General features: G+C 38.4%; 1 protein-coding gene across 1 annotated transcript in view; it reads right to left on the bottom strand.

Annotated features, from left to right (window-relative positions):
- Positions 1-589: 589 nt before the first annotated feature.
- LOC107727900 (huntingtin-interacting protein 1-like) overlaps positions 590-13,696 on the bottom strand; it is a 19,971-nt gene continuing 6,864 nt past the window's right edge. The window contains exons 9-24 of the mRNA XM_016537936.1: positions 12,429-12,545; positions 12,216-12,317; positions 8,560-8,754; positions 8,260-8,407; positions 8,066-8,152; positions 6,905-7,012; positions 6,223-6,359; positions 5,047-5,157; positions 4,880-4,938; positions 4,515-4,608; positions 4,327-4,427; positions 3,303-3,408; positions 3,097-3,220; positions 2,034-2,095; positions 1,841-1,958; positions 590-1,611 (exon numbers count right to left, since the gene is read on the bottom strand). Of these exons, the coding sequence (XP_016393422.1) occupies positions 1,601-1,611; positions 1,841-1,958; positions 2,034-2,095; positions 3,097-3,220; positions 3,303-3,408; positions 4,327-4,427; positions 4,515-4,608; positions 4,880-4,938; positions 5,047-5,157; positions 6,223-6,359; positions 6,905-7,012; positions 8,066-8,152; positions 8,260-8,407; positions 8,560-8,754; positions 12,216-12,317; positions 12,429-12,545 (1,680 nt within the window). The 3' untranslated portion in view covers positions 590-1,600. The remainder of the gene's footprint in view (positions 1,612-1,840; positions 1,959-2,033; positions 2,096-3,096; positions 3,221-3,302; positions 3,409-4,326; positions 4,428-4,514; positions 4,609-4,879; positions 4,939-5,046; positions 5,158-6,222; positions 6,360-6,904; positions 7,013-8,065; positions 8,153-8,259; positions 8,408-8,559; positions 8,755-12,215; positions 12,318-12,428; positions 12,546-13,696) is intronic.

Below are 13,696 nucleotides of genomic sequence, written 5' to 3'. Positions count from 1 at the left end.
GGCTATGTGGTCTACATTGCTTTGACAGAAGTGAACAGACTTCTTGAACCCAATACATTTTACTTAACATTCTTCATGCATCTCCATTTTGTGTGAATCTCATGAAAACGGTCAAGAAATGTCCAAAAATTAATTCTATTTTGCCTAAAGAAAATTAAGCATATATATATATATATATATATATATATTATGTGAATATTTTAATTAAAATATTACTATAAATAAAATTATATAATTTAAACCTTAGGGGCTCCGTACCATTTCTTCTTTCTTTTAGATATCCAGTTGTAAAAGGGAAGCTCAAAAATCAAAATGAAACACACACAGGGATGGCTACATCTGTTCTCACACCACACTCTACTGATTTCATGATCTCAGTTCACAATACCAAATGACAACTTTAAAACACTGTCCAAATGCTACTCAGATCACGATTTTAAAGGTCTTTTTCAGGGAATGTGACCCTTTTTCCCTTTTGAAAGGCACGGACGTCTCTCCTCGCCTCAGTGTGAAGGGGTGCGCATATGTGGAGCTGGAAGAAGACAACAGGAATTAACAGATACTGTCGTATTAGCGTGTAAACCGTACGGGACCATTACTAATACAATATGGTGCCATATCTATTTGTGCTGAACTAACTAAGACCTAAATAGAGCTATTAAAACAAAAACAATGAGCTCCAGCCCGACGTGAGGTCTCACAAAAACAAGTCAGTTCATATATTCAGTCATGGACTTGAAACTGGTGAAACGCATCAGGACACAGTTTTGTTGAAATATCATACGTTAGATGAGCTATTTAGCAGTTTGTCCCTATAAGTCAACATGGTGGAACAGTAAAAAGCCAGTGGATTAAATCTATTTAGGGTTTCTTATAAAGTGAATGCCTCGGGAACATAATCGAAGTAAAGCTTAACATAAAAAAAAAAAACTAAATACAAAAAAAGTGAGTCTCGATTGAGTTTGCTAGTGTTTTCAGGTGTTAGTCCACAGTAGGTCATCAGCTATTATGTCCAAAGCACTCTTTTTAGTCCAGTGACCACTGCTAGGGGACTAGAGAAGGACGGACCCATACGAGGGCAATCCTACGCGACATTAAGGAATGTGTTTGAGAGGTGGAAGTCACACACTGCTGCGGTTTGTAAAAGTTGAGTCCGGAAGAATCACAGCACAGTGTCATATCCTGCAAAATGGGGCGACTCACCCTTGTGCAATGCATCATGGGATGTTTCACGGAGAGACGGGATTGTTCTAAATGGTCGGGGATGGGAAAGATTCTCCATTCCGTATGAGGAGGAAGAGGACATGAATTACTCAGACAGTTCAGCGAGCCTGCACTTCCCTCTGTGTCCCATCCACTTCCTTCCTTCCTCTCCCTCCCCATTCGTCGCACAATACCATTACACTCCTCAAGTCTCCAGCCTCCACAGGCCGGGGAGGGAGCAAGTTAGAAAAAAAGCACCTTTTATTTGGCTTTAATGTACATAAAGAAATCAAAAGAGTTAAAAAGTACAATAAAAAAGTGAGAAGGGAAAGATAGTGTGTATATAAAGATGTCAAGCACCCCGTCTGTAAGGCTGCTGCACAGAACACGATGAGTCTCAACCCGTTCCTGCGGACAAACACAAAAGACAGACAGCGAATTACGTACGAGCAAACACGACACACCCTCTGCACCACTAACTAGCTTGATACTCCATTGTCAGCCCGACAAATCTCAATCCACTCCATTGGCTAGGGAATTCTGGGAAGATTTTTGAGGAGGAAGCAGTTTTGGCTGATGGTCAGACGGTATTGTGTTGTTGACAGACAGCTGTTTGTGGTGTTATTGGGGGTCTTACCCTCTTCCTCCCCTCCCCAGCCCTCTGCGACGCCAGCGAGCTCGTAATGCTTCTTCCTCAGTTCACCCAGACGCTCCCTCTCTTTCTGCAGTCGGGTCTCCAGCTCCAGCACCAGCACCTGACACACGTTAAATGGTCAGATTTGTTCACATACTTGCTCAAATACATGGGAAACAGATTAATACACTCTCACCTGTGCGTCCATCTCTTGCCTCTTGATCTGAGTGAGTGTCATTGCGGAAAAGTCCATAGTTTCTGAAACAGAGAGAATTTAGCATTGAAACTGAATTTTTATGGCTTTTAATTCATGTCTAACAGCTTTCAGACTATTGAGATGATTTTCTTGTTTGCAGGTGTTTTTGTCTAATAAAATTTTCTTTAGAATGTGAATATGTATATCTTTCGATTTTAAGAAGCAAATCATGATTTCACCAGGCTGTGATGTGAATTACAGGCTACCTGTTCTTAAAAAAAAGTTATATATATATATTAGTTATTTATTTTTATTTATTAATTATTATTATTCCTGTGATGCAAAGCTGAATTTTCAGCATCATTACTCCAGTCTTCAGTGTCACATGATCCTTCAGAAATCATTCTAATCTGCTGATTTGCTGCTCAAGAAACATTTCTTATTATCATCAACGCTGAAAACAGTTGTGCTGCTTAATATTTTATTTATATAATATTAATTCGTGTTTGTAGAAACCCAGGATACATTTTTCTCGGATTTGAATGAATAGAAAGTTGAAAAGAGCATTTATATGAAATAAAAAATATTTTGTACCATTATGTTTTTACTGTCACTTTTTTATCAATTCAATGCATCCTTACTGAATATAAAAGGACACACAATGTCACTGACTCCATGTGACTGGTCAATGTTGTTTAAATGTCTTGCCTCCAGAGAAGAGCGTCAGCACAAGAGCTTGTGTGAAGGAGAGGCTAACTATGTTGACTTGCTCATTCCTGTATCTCTGGAGGGCACCCTAAACCAGTTTTCATAGCTATAGTTAAATGTGAAATGGGGCAATGTGACTGTGGAGGTCAATGAGAAGTAAAATGAGGCTGCCGCTACTGTTACTACTTTCTTCAGGCTCTTATTTAATGAATAACGGAGAAATGACAAGAAATTATGGGGGAAACGTTGCAAGCATAATTCGAGCCTGAATTTCCCAAATGAGCAGCAAAGCTAAACGTGTCTGAGAATGGTGAGTCAGGAGGATGAGCTGAAAAGATTGTGCTGTAAACCTCACCTGTGTCCTCGATCTGAGACTTGCCAGACTTGGTTGATGCCACGACTCCCGCGGTGGCCTGGGTGACCCCTTTGGAGGCCTGCCGAAGACGGGAAAGGTTTGGACTGTCCTTGTCTGCTTTTACCTGAAGAGATCAAATGGATTATATATCATCCTTACCATCATAGGGCTTTAAAGTTAATTCAAGTGCCAATTTGTTGTTGTACCTTAGATGCTGCGACCAGCTGAGCCGTGCTGGCGGCGATCTCATGTGAACACACCATCAGCTCCTCAAACTTGCCCGTGCCTTGCACCACCTGATCAGCTGCATCACTGCAGAAAGAAAAAAAATCTTTACTGGAGGCAGCACAATGGTGATAGTTCATAGATCAACTAGTTTAGGATTCAAACCGTAGGGCCCAATGATTTAAACAATGCGGAAAACGCAGGCTCCAGAATTGCAAAATCCAGTCATTAAAATGGAATTTACTGTATACTGTGAAATGTCACAGAATTGGGCAATTCCTGGACAGAATTGTATATGCACTAATGTCTTTGATTATTAAATCGCAAAAAGAAATATAAAGTCTACATGTTCTATGCGACAGAGTGAATGAGCGGCAATTAATTAACATTTTTTTAAGGAATTTCACACAATCGAGAGATTTTTTTTTATCCCCATTTTAATTTATACAGTGAACATCTGTTGTGCAGCACTTCATTTGGCCAAAATAAAAATGCAATGTTTTGTTATATATTAATTTTTATATTTTCATTTGATTACTAGTTTTATGGATTAATTTGATTGCCACATTTTTTGATGATAAATTTGCTTAAAACATCCTAAAACATATCTATAAAATATATAAAAAGTAAAGCAGAATTTATAAAAAAATAAAAAATAAAAGGGGCATGTAAAAAAATAAACCAATTTAATAGGGCCCTGTTATTAAAATTGATACATTTATTAAATTGTTCAACTTTTATGAATTCAATTTAATATACATGCTTTTTAATGATTCAAATGTAATTAAACCATTAAAATGAAGAACACAGAATTTGAGAAAAAATAAAAACAGAATTTATTAAAAAAAAACAGAAATAAATAAATAAAATGGAACATAAAACTGATTTTATAGGGTCCTAAAACCTATAAGCTTTCTGTTACCCACTGAGATTTTTAATCACTATGTAACAGCATTCCCCAAAAATGACAAACATTGTTATTTTTTCACTGTCTAAAATACTCACACCAACATGGTTGCGCCCCAACCCACAGCCTTGGAGGCGGAAATGAGACCTTCTGTCCATCGGGAATTCTTAGCGTAGAACTCCTTCATAGATGCGGCCCCCTGTGAACACAGCAGCAACTTCCTTAACACCTGTTTCTGCCAATTTAAGCTCGAGGTTTCCTAGAACTGCTAGATACGTTGACTCACCCTGCCGCTCTCCACGATGTCCCTCTGCAGGTCTTTGGAGGACAGCACCAGCACTTTGATGGCCTGCATGAGATCTGTACAGGACGCCAAGATCCTGCAGGGGGCGACAGAGAGCAACATTTAAATACTCACAGGCCTGTTTTGTATGCACCGGGGTGGGTCCGCTAATGCGTCTGGGTGAATGCAAACGTGCAGCGCTATCCAAGTGAAATAAGCTCAGCATGGTGACATTTTGATCACTGAATACTCAAATCCACTGAGGAACATCAACCAAATAAAATCTGTAAAAGTGCTTTTGTAACTGTAACAGTAATTGTAAAAAACATTATTTATATGAAAAACACATGTGGCTCAGTCTGTCTGACCTTTCATTGACTTCCATTTTGATTCCAGTGTCAACCGCCCTGGACTTATTGAGCATTTCCTGTTTTGAGAGCAAAGGGGAAAAACATTAGAGGAGTAGATTGGAGCGCTTCATGTTTTATTAAGCATCTGTCTGTAGGACAGGGAGAGCAGGGAGCCGTCTGATTACCTCAATCCTGGCGGCAGCTGACTCCACAGCTGCCGATGTGGCTGCCATCTCCTGCTCCACCAGATCTCCCAGCTCTCCTTGCTGCAGCTCCAGGCCCCGAGGACGCAACTTCTGCTCCGAGAAAACAAAATAGCATACTACATCTATTTCTGCATTATGTAATATGCATACTCATGGAATACCTGGATGATATATTCTGAATGCTAAAATGTGCAGCATATAACCAGGGCACATTGTGATAAATCATCTGTGATATTAAAATCGCTTTCTTGACTCGGAGATTGATCTGAGTGCCAAATATTAAGGCATATTACACTTGACTTTCTATTTCTAATGTGAAAAATTAATCTGAATATCAGTTGCAAATTATTAAACCCCTCCTTCTTGACTCATCTGATCGGATGGCAACTTGGTGAATTAAGTATGCAATGTAGCATACTACTCTCAATGATGTTTATTGTTGTATAATGTTGTTAGCTAAAACTGTTACTAATTTTTTTATTACTGAAATCACATAAAATATTAAAATAAAATAAAAATGTACTATTAGATGAAAACCTTATGATGAAAATTAGAAATGCTGCATTGGCAACTAACTGAAAATAATTTAAAGTACTAAAATTATTAATAAAATTAAGAAATATTTAAAAATAATAAAAATGACAAAAGCACAAAATTACTAAAACCAAAATTAAAAAGAAAACTGAAAATATAAAATCGAAAACTGGTAACACTACAGTATTTTACAGTGTCCTTGTTAGAAGCTACATGTACTTACTATAGTAATAACAACAAATTATGCATAATCATGCATAATCATGTAATTAATTAATATTACTCAGAACTTAAATGTATAATTACACTGTAACAAGGACACTGCAAAAAAAAAAAAAAGTGTATCCTAAAAGCCAATTCACAATATGAATAAATACTATAATAATACATAAATAATACTAAAATAACACTGGGTAGTACACGGAATATAACTTACAGTATGCAGTAAACATTAAATAAGTATTCCATTCTAGTTTCGGCCTAATTTAAATGACTCTGTAAGAAATAATAATTATTAAAATAATAATAATACAAATTCTCTCCACCAATTACATGCTGCTTTTTTCAATCCACTGTGCTATTATATTAAAACGAGTACGGTCTCTCAGTGGCTCAACTCACCTCGCCCAAGGCCATCACGTTATCTAGTGCCGCCCTCAGCCGGCTGCAGTCTGCCGTCCCCATAGACTTCTGCTCCTTGAGCTGGCAGAGCAACGCCAAGGCCTCCGCGCCACACGCCTTCACGTTGTCTGCCAATGCTGCCCACAGACAGATAAAGACAAAGACAGAAAGCAGAGAGCAGTCAGACAAGCCATCTGTCACCTGCAGACACTCCACATACGCTCGGCCAGACACACATTTCCTGCCATGTACGGCTGTGACGTGATCACTCGTGTGCGTGGGAACTGCATATTAGCCGTTTTGAGTTCAACAAGTTCTTTTAAAGCAGCTCTACCGAAAACATTAGGCCTCCGGCGACGGAGTTATTAACAGAACCGCAGTGACACTAATGGCCTTCCTGATGTATGGAGACCAACTCAAACAGAAAGTCATATTCTTGGACGTCTCTCTATATGTGGACACAGTGGTGTTGTAAAATATTCATCAGTTTAATAATAGAAATGACATTTATGCTGCCTATATCGAACGGATAGTTCTGGTTCTGGATGCTGATTGGTCGATACAGTGTCAATGAATGTGTCTTTCAGGAAGTATTTACATAGAGGTGCATCAGCTGTGCTGATATGATTACATAAGCTCTTTTGGATATGTGGTGTTCGGGTGATTGACGTCTCGTGCTCACCGTCAGCTTGCTCCACCGGCACCATGTGGGAGGTGGCGCTGCCCTGCACGATGACATCGCCCAGCAGGTGAGCAAACTGAGTCACCGCCCGCACCAGTCCAGACACATCTATCACACACATACAGGGAAATCAGTGAGAAACATATGAGTGCCACTGATCTCAATAGACTGAGTGTCAACAAAAGTGATGAAATGAAGTCTGCATGCATTCATGTTGAATCATTTTTGGTAATGGATTTTTAAAAGGTATATCCTTAGTTGAATTGTGTGAGGGTTTTTTTTAACTTGTGCATTTTGAGTGAAGAACAGTGATGGAATAAAAAAAGTTTTCAATAGTGTTGAAGTAGCTCAGCCGCCTTTAAAATGGTGTAGATTTGACTCAGTACTGAGTTTTTCCAACATTTAGCAGAGTAGCATGACAAATCACTAAACTATGGATGTGTCACGATGTATTGTGCAGCCTTACTAGCAAGAGAGCTAAAGAAACAGCCTGACAGAATGCTCCCCCTTTGTCTCGAGTACCGTCATTTCAAAGTTGAATCAGATATGGTTTTAATATTTCAGTTTGTTCAGAAAGTTCAATTTAAAAAAACTAGACTCCAAAATGAGTTAATCAATAAATTCTGTTCATGTTTTTTTTTTTTATATATATATATATATATTTCTTTTTTCATTTCTTTTTCTTTTTTATTATACTACTGCTCAAAACTACTTTGAGGACAGTAAGATTTTTGAAAAAATTATTAACTTCTATTCAGCAAGGATGCATTAAATTCAGCTTTGCCATCACAGGAATAAGCTACATTTTAAAATATATGAAAAAAAAAAATCACAATTACACTGTTACTACTGTATTTTACTTTATCAAATAAATGCAGCCTTGGTGAAAATAAGGGACTTCTTTTAAAAAGTTTTAAAAGTCTTACTGACCCCAAAATATGTGAATGTTAATATATAGTTCTCTTTAAGCAGCTTCAATTAAGCCAACTATTTTTTCAAGAGAGTAACTTTGCTTGCTCTTTAACTACTTTAAATGACGTGTAACTTGTATCTTGTAAAGCTACAGTTTCATATTAACTTTCGCAACACTGCTGGAGTCAATGGTACATTGATGAATGCTAGTTGAGAGGGGAAATGAGAGTGTGTGTACATGTAATTCACCTGTGTTATCTGATATAAAGCCGACTGTGGCCGACTGCAGCCTCTCCACGCAGTCCAGAGCCACCTGGCACCTGGACACCAGGTAATCTACACACAAAGGTCTTTTAATATTTATTACGCACTTGTAGGGCAATTCCTGCTGTGTGTGGTGTAATCAGTGGGAGGGTTTAGGGTCATTTGAGCTGGTCACTGACCGGCTGAACTGGTGCAGCTTATGTGTGCGGGGTCCTCTAGCTGATTCAGGCAGTCCTGTACGATCCTTCCCGCCTCCTCCAGAGCTGCTCGCAGAGCCGCCCAGCGCAGAGAGACCAACTCACTCTCCAGAGACTGCTCACGACTCTCCTACAGATAGAAAGACAATGAAAACAGGCATTTTAGACTTCATGTTTGTCATATTTACAGAGCATTTCTTCTGATATAATGAATCTGAATGCATACAAAGCCACTATTGTAACAGGACAAATACAATCAACAGTAAACACAGAATATTCCACCTTCTCATTGAGTTGGTTCTGCAGGGCCTCAGCAGCTTTCACACCACTCTCCCTCTCATTGGTCAGACTGCTCTGCACACGCTCTAACTCCACCCCCAAACTGGCCAGCTCCGCCTCCTTCTGAGATACCGTCTCCATAAGCCCCGCCTTCTCACTCTCTAGAGCAGACAGCTGAGTACCGAGCTGCTCGTTCGACTATACGAAGAGAGTGAAAAAAGTTGTCAATTACAAGATTTAATGTGACATTTTACTGAGAACAAAAATCATGAAATCACAAGAAACTAATGTTACTGTTAACTATAACTATTAAAAATCATTTTCATTCATTGAAAAAGCTGAAATAAAATAACAAAATTACTAAAACTAAAATGAAAATATAAAAATAAAAGCTAATTCAAAATATTAATAAATACTATAATAGTATATAAATAATACTAAAATAGAAAAAGAGAATGAGGGTTAGACATGAAAAAAGTCAGAGATACTGAAAATAGAAGAGTTAGGGACTGTTCACACAGAACGCATCTTTGCATCTAAAAACGCGAGACGCAGTGCTCAGGAATGGTTTTTAAAAAAAGCGCAGCGCAGAATGCCGCCTCCACCATGTTGCCATCAAATAAAACTGTTGCCATGCCAACTTGCTACTGTAAACAAAACCTCACAACACTTGCCCCACGTCTGGGACCTTCTGATTGGTCCACTGTTTTGGAACTGATATTGGGGACTGCACTGCATGTAAAAGTTGAAATTCTTTTTGAATTGACACGGCGTATTAACCCTTGTGCGACCTTATGGACATTTTTGTCTTTTTCAGTTTTGTTTTTTTAGATAATTTTGCCTGTGTTAATGCCAACTGCATAAATTTTGGCACAGGTGTGTATTTTTATTGGAATTTTTATATTTCACCCTAATTTCCTTTAATAAATCTATTTTACACTAGGTACAAAAAATAGTTCCTCTCAGGACCTTAAGGACAAAAATGTCCTCATTGAAACCCACTAAAATTGCGATTTTTAATCCCAGGGCCATTTAACTATAAAATGATGCAATATTTGTTAATAGGCTTTCATTCTGTTTGCAAGACTTTAAAATTTAAATTTTTACTATTTTTTTTACTAGATGGTGCCATTTTTTCAAGTTTGGCGTATAAAGCAAATACTCGCTTTATTCCTGTTTTCTGCTTATGCATATTATAGAGTCAAATGGATAAAATTATGCAGCTATAATTGTGTGGGTATGTTGGTATGGATATCAGAGTGTGGTTTGTATTGTGTGTCCTAAATAAAATGTTTGTGTGTTTGTGTGTGCGCACCTGTAATGTTTGAGAGAGAGAAATTATACTCTACTGCGAATCACAAATCCCACCGCTGTGTACGCCAGCGGAGCTTTGCTGGAATCTAATGGGAAAAGTTTGGTACTGCATCCAAACATAATCTTACTAAAAGCTAATTTTTTTGAGATATCAACCTCAAATTTGGAACACAAATTGTTTAGATTTATGGCTTTGATTTTCTGTCAATTTTTGAGTTCAAAATGTTTTATAAAATATATATTTTATATAACAAATTGCTCATAAATCATTTTCATAAACTTAAACCTCTAACTTTTTTGGTTTCAATTTTTTTACAACTTTTTTTTAACTTTAACAATAATCTGTCAAGGGTCTTCTTTAAAATGAGACCAAACTTAAGTCTGTACTCCCTGTACATGAACATTTTTGTCCTCTATGAACCTATGTGTAACTTTTTTAAATTGATGCACAAGGGTTAATAACACGGCGCACATGTGCGGGAAGCTGCAAAAGGTGCGAGATACAGATCCGTCATAGCCATACCATTCGAGCACTGCAGTGTTGACATAATTACATAGGCCAACCCAGCTCACCCTGGTTCCCTCAACAAAAACCCAACAGGAATTTTGGAATTTTGCAAAAAATAAGCTGTGCGACCAACAAAATTTTATGAATCATACATGTTTTGTTCATCAAGATAAACTCCACAAATGAACACAACTATTAGGAATTTTGAAGCCTAGATGTAATCTCCAGAAGTAAATAGTTAAACACAGAATATAAACAAACTACACCATGGTCACAAGACTTCAACGTCATTCACCATTAAACATTAATTTTGTTTGGCATGATTACATTTAATGTCTCCAACAATCTCTGTAGTCCCATATAGCCACTTTACAGCAACCGCTTTTTTCAAGACAAGTAAAAGCATAAAAAAAAAAAAATCACAAGGGAGTATTAGTGATGTATTTTATGTTGTAGAATAAACATGAAAATATCTTGAGCTTGTGTTAACCACAGACCACAGAATTAACCACATTAACCACAGAAATTTCAGGCATTTAACCGAAAACCCACTGACTTCAGAATGATAGAACTGGAAGTGCTAATTTGCTTTGTTTCCGGGTTTTTACCTAAAAATACATCATCCCTGCAACACTCTATAAAGCTTATTAAAAGTGAAACTGATACAGTCATGCTATAGATGTTAACCGTGTCAGTGTTTTGAGGACAGATGTCTTGAGTTGAGGCAGCAGTGAAGGTGCTGCAGCAGGTGTGCAGGTGACAGAAGGAAGTGGGATGGAGGGGGAGGCGGGGTGACATATCACCTCCCACATGCAGTCTGGACACATTAACTCAGGTAATTCAGCACCCCACAGAATCACCATGTCCACCTGCACTAGACTAACCGCAGAGACAGTGATACATGGAACCTGGGCTGAGAGCTGAACAGGGATGTATGGAAGAGGGTTAAGATTCGACATTTCTTTAAAGGGGTCATGAACTGAGAAATGAAACTTCCGCTTCATCTTTTGACATGTAAGAGTTTATTCTTCCTTGTTAGTCCAAAAACAGCTTTTATTGAAACCAAGCTGCCAAAACAGCAATTCGTTTCATATTTCATCTCAATATGATATCATAGTGCGACAAAAGAACGCCTCTGAAGATCAATGCCAACGTCAACATTACTGCATCTTTAGCTCCGCCCACCAATTCACGCACGTAGGAGGAGGCGAGTAAATATGAGACCGATGCAAACACAGGATTACTCAAGCAAGAAAATGATAGAGATTCATCCAAGCATTACAAGACTCTGAATAACAAGCTTGCTAATAAGAGGTCTGTACAGTATATATATATATAAGGTGTTTATTGTGTTTGAAATGGTTTCTTGGCATTGCTCAAGGATCTGGTACAAGTGTGAGTAACTATGTTTTTACCATGTCTCTCTATTGCTTTGTCTGTTACAGATTGTTTGATATGTACAGAGTATTTACAAATTTTTAAACAAAATGATTCATATTTTTTTCAGAGTACATCACAGCAGTGTCCATCTATTATTTTAATATGCAAAACTGTTAGCTAATCACAGCCGTGGGCATTCACTTCCAAGTCTTGAATGCGGCATGCGTATCAAAATGGCGTGTTTCAAAGAGAGGGTCAAAAATAGAACAGAATATTAACCTATTATGGTGTTTTTTAATTTAGAAATCTTGTTAACATTATAAGTTGACCTCAGAGAACATTATAAAATGTTGAGAAAGTTCATGACCCCTTTATACAGTATTAGGACAAAGAATGGAGATGGATTCATGACAGAGGTGAAGAGGAAGAGAATGATGGGTAGAGGGTGAGGTCCCACCTGTTGGGAGGAGGTGACGGTACTCTTCAGGGTCTCTAGTTCAGATCTGCTGGACATGAGCTCGGCTTGTAGAGCTTGAAGCTGCTCTAACTGAGCCTTCTCCTACTCGTGTACATACATGAGGATAGGGAAGTGTAAGACAAGCATATTACAGATACATCAGGCAGAGGAAGTGTGTGTGTGTGCGCGCGCGCATGTGGTTTGTGTTCCGACCTGCTGACTGGTAGCATCCCGAGCGGCTTTCAATCTGTCCTGCATCTCTTTTTTCACATTCTCCACCTCGTCCTGGGCGGCACGGGCCACCGTCATCTGACGCGTCACCTCGGCATTCTGAGAAACACATAGACATGTACAGTTTAGCACAGAGCCAAGACTCTTGGCTGACCCAGTTCTTTTCCCAAGGACGTGGCGCCCACTGTCGGGATGTCTCTGCGGTGGGATCAGAGCGTGCTGCTGTATGGCAGTGAGTGTGATGACAGCCTCTAAGCATGGCAGAGGACCAGAGTGCCGAGTTTCATCTGTGTAAGAAATAGAGCAGAGTCTGCAGGGAAAAAAGTCTGGTGAAGAAGCTAAACCATCTGCAAGTATACAGACAGGCCTGACACTGGAGCTCAAGTGAGCAGTATATAGTGTGCACACTGTGTATGTGCAGTACGCAAATTTCTCCATCTACTATCTACATGGAAAACACAGAATACCGACTGCATTTGCCAAAACAAGCATGCTGAGTGAGATACTGTATCCCACAACCCAATGTGCTTGACCTTCCATTTCCAATGTGAAGGAAATGTGGAATAAATGAAAAATGAAATACACACACACATACATATACATATATATATATATATATATATTAGGGCTGTCAATGTTAACGCGTTAACTCATGCGATTAATTTTACAATCCTTAACGCGTTAAAATAATTTAACGCAATTAACGCAAAATTACTGAAGCACAATTTCTATTCTATTCTATCATATGATGCGATTTAAATTTTTCCTTTCTCTTTGGAGTGTTACAAGCTCTTGGTCCATAAAGAAGATCTGTAAAGTTGCAAAGACTAAAGTCTCAAATCCAAAGAGATATTCTTAATAAAAGTTAAAGGGATAGTTCACCCAAAAATGAAAATTTGATGTTTATCTGCTTACCCCCAGGGTATCCAAGATGTAGGTGACTTTGTTTCTTCAGTAGAACACATTTGATGATTTTTAAGTCCAACCGTTGCAGTCTATCAGTCGTATAATGCATGGCAATGGTAACAAAATCTATGAGAGTAAAAAAAACATGCAGACAAATCCAAATTAAACCCTGCGGCTCCTGATGACACATTGATGTCCTAACACACGAAACGATCGGTTTGTGCCAGAAACCGAACAGTATTTATATAATTTTTACCTCTAATACAACACTATGTCCAACTGTCTTTGGGCGTGCGCACGGCATCCGGTGCGTGAGGTGTGTACGCGCTCTGGCGTAGTTTACG

The sequence above is a fragment of the Sinocyclocheilus rhinocerous genome, unplaced genomic scaffold (assembly GCF_001515625.1).
Source record: "Sinocyclocheilus rhinocerous isolate Xijiao unplaced genomic scaffold, SAMN03320098_v1.1 scaffold877, whole genome shotgun sequence".
NCBI lineage: Eukaryota > Metazoa > Chordata > Actinopteri > Cypriniformes > Cyprinidae > Sinocyclocheilus > Sinocyclocheilus rhinocerous.
Note: the sequence above shows the minus strand (reverse complement) of the source record. Positions and strands in the feature narration are given on the sequence as shown.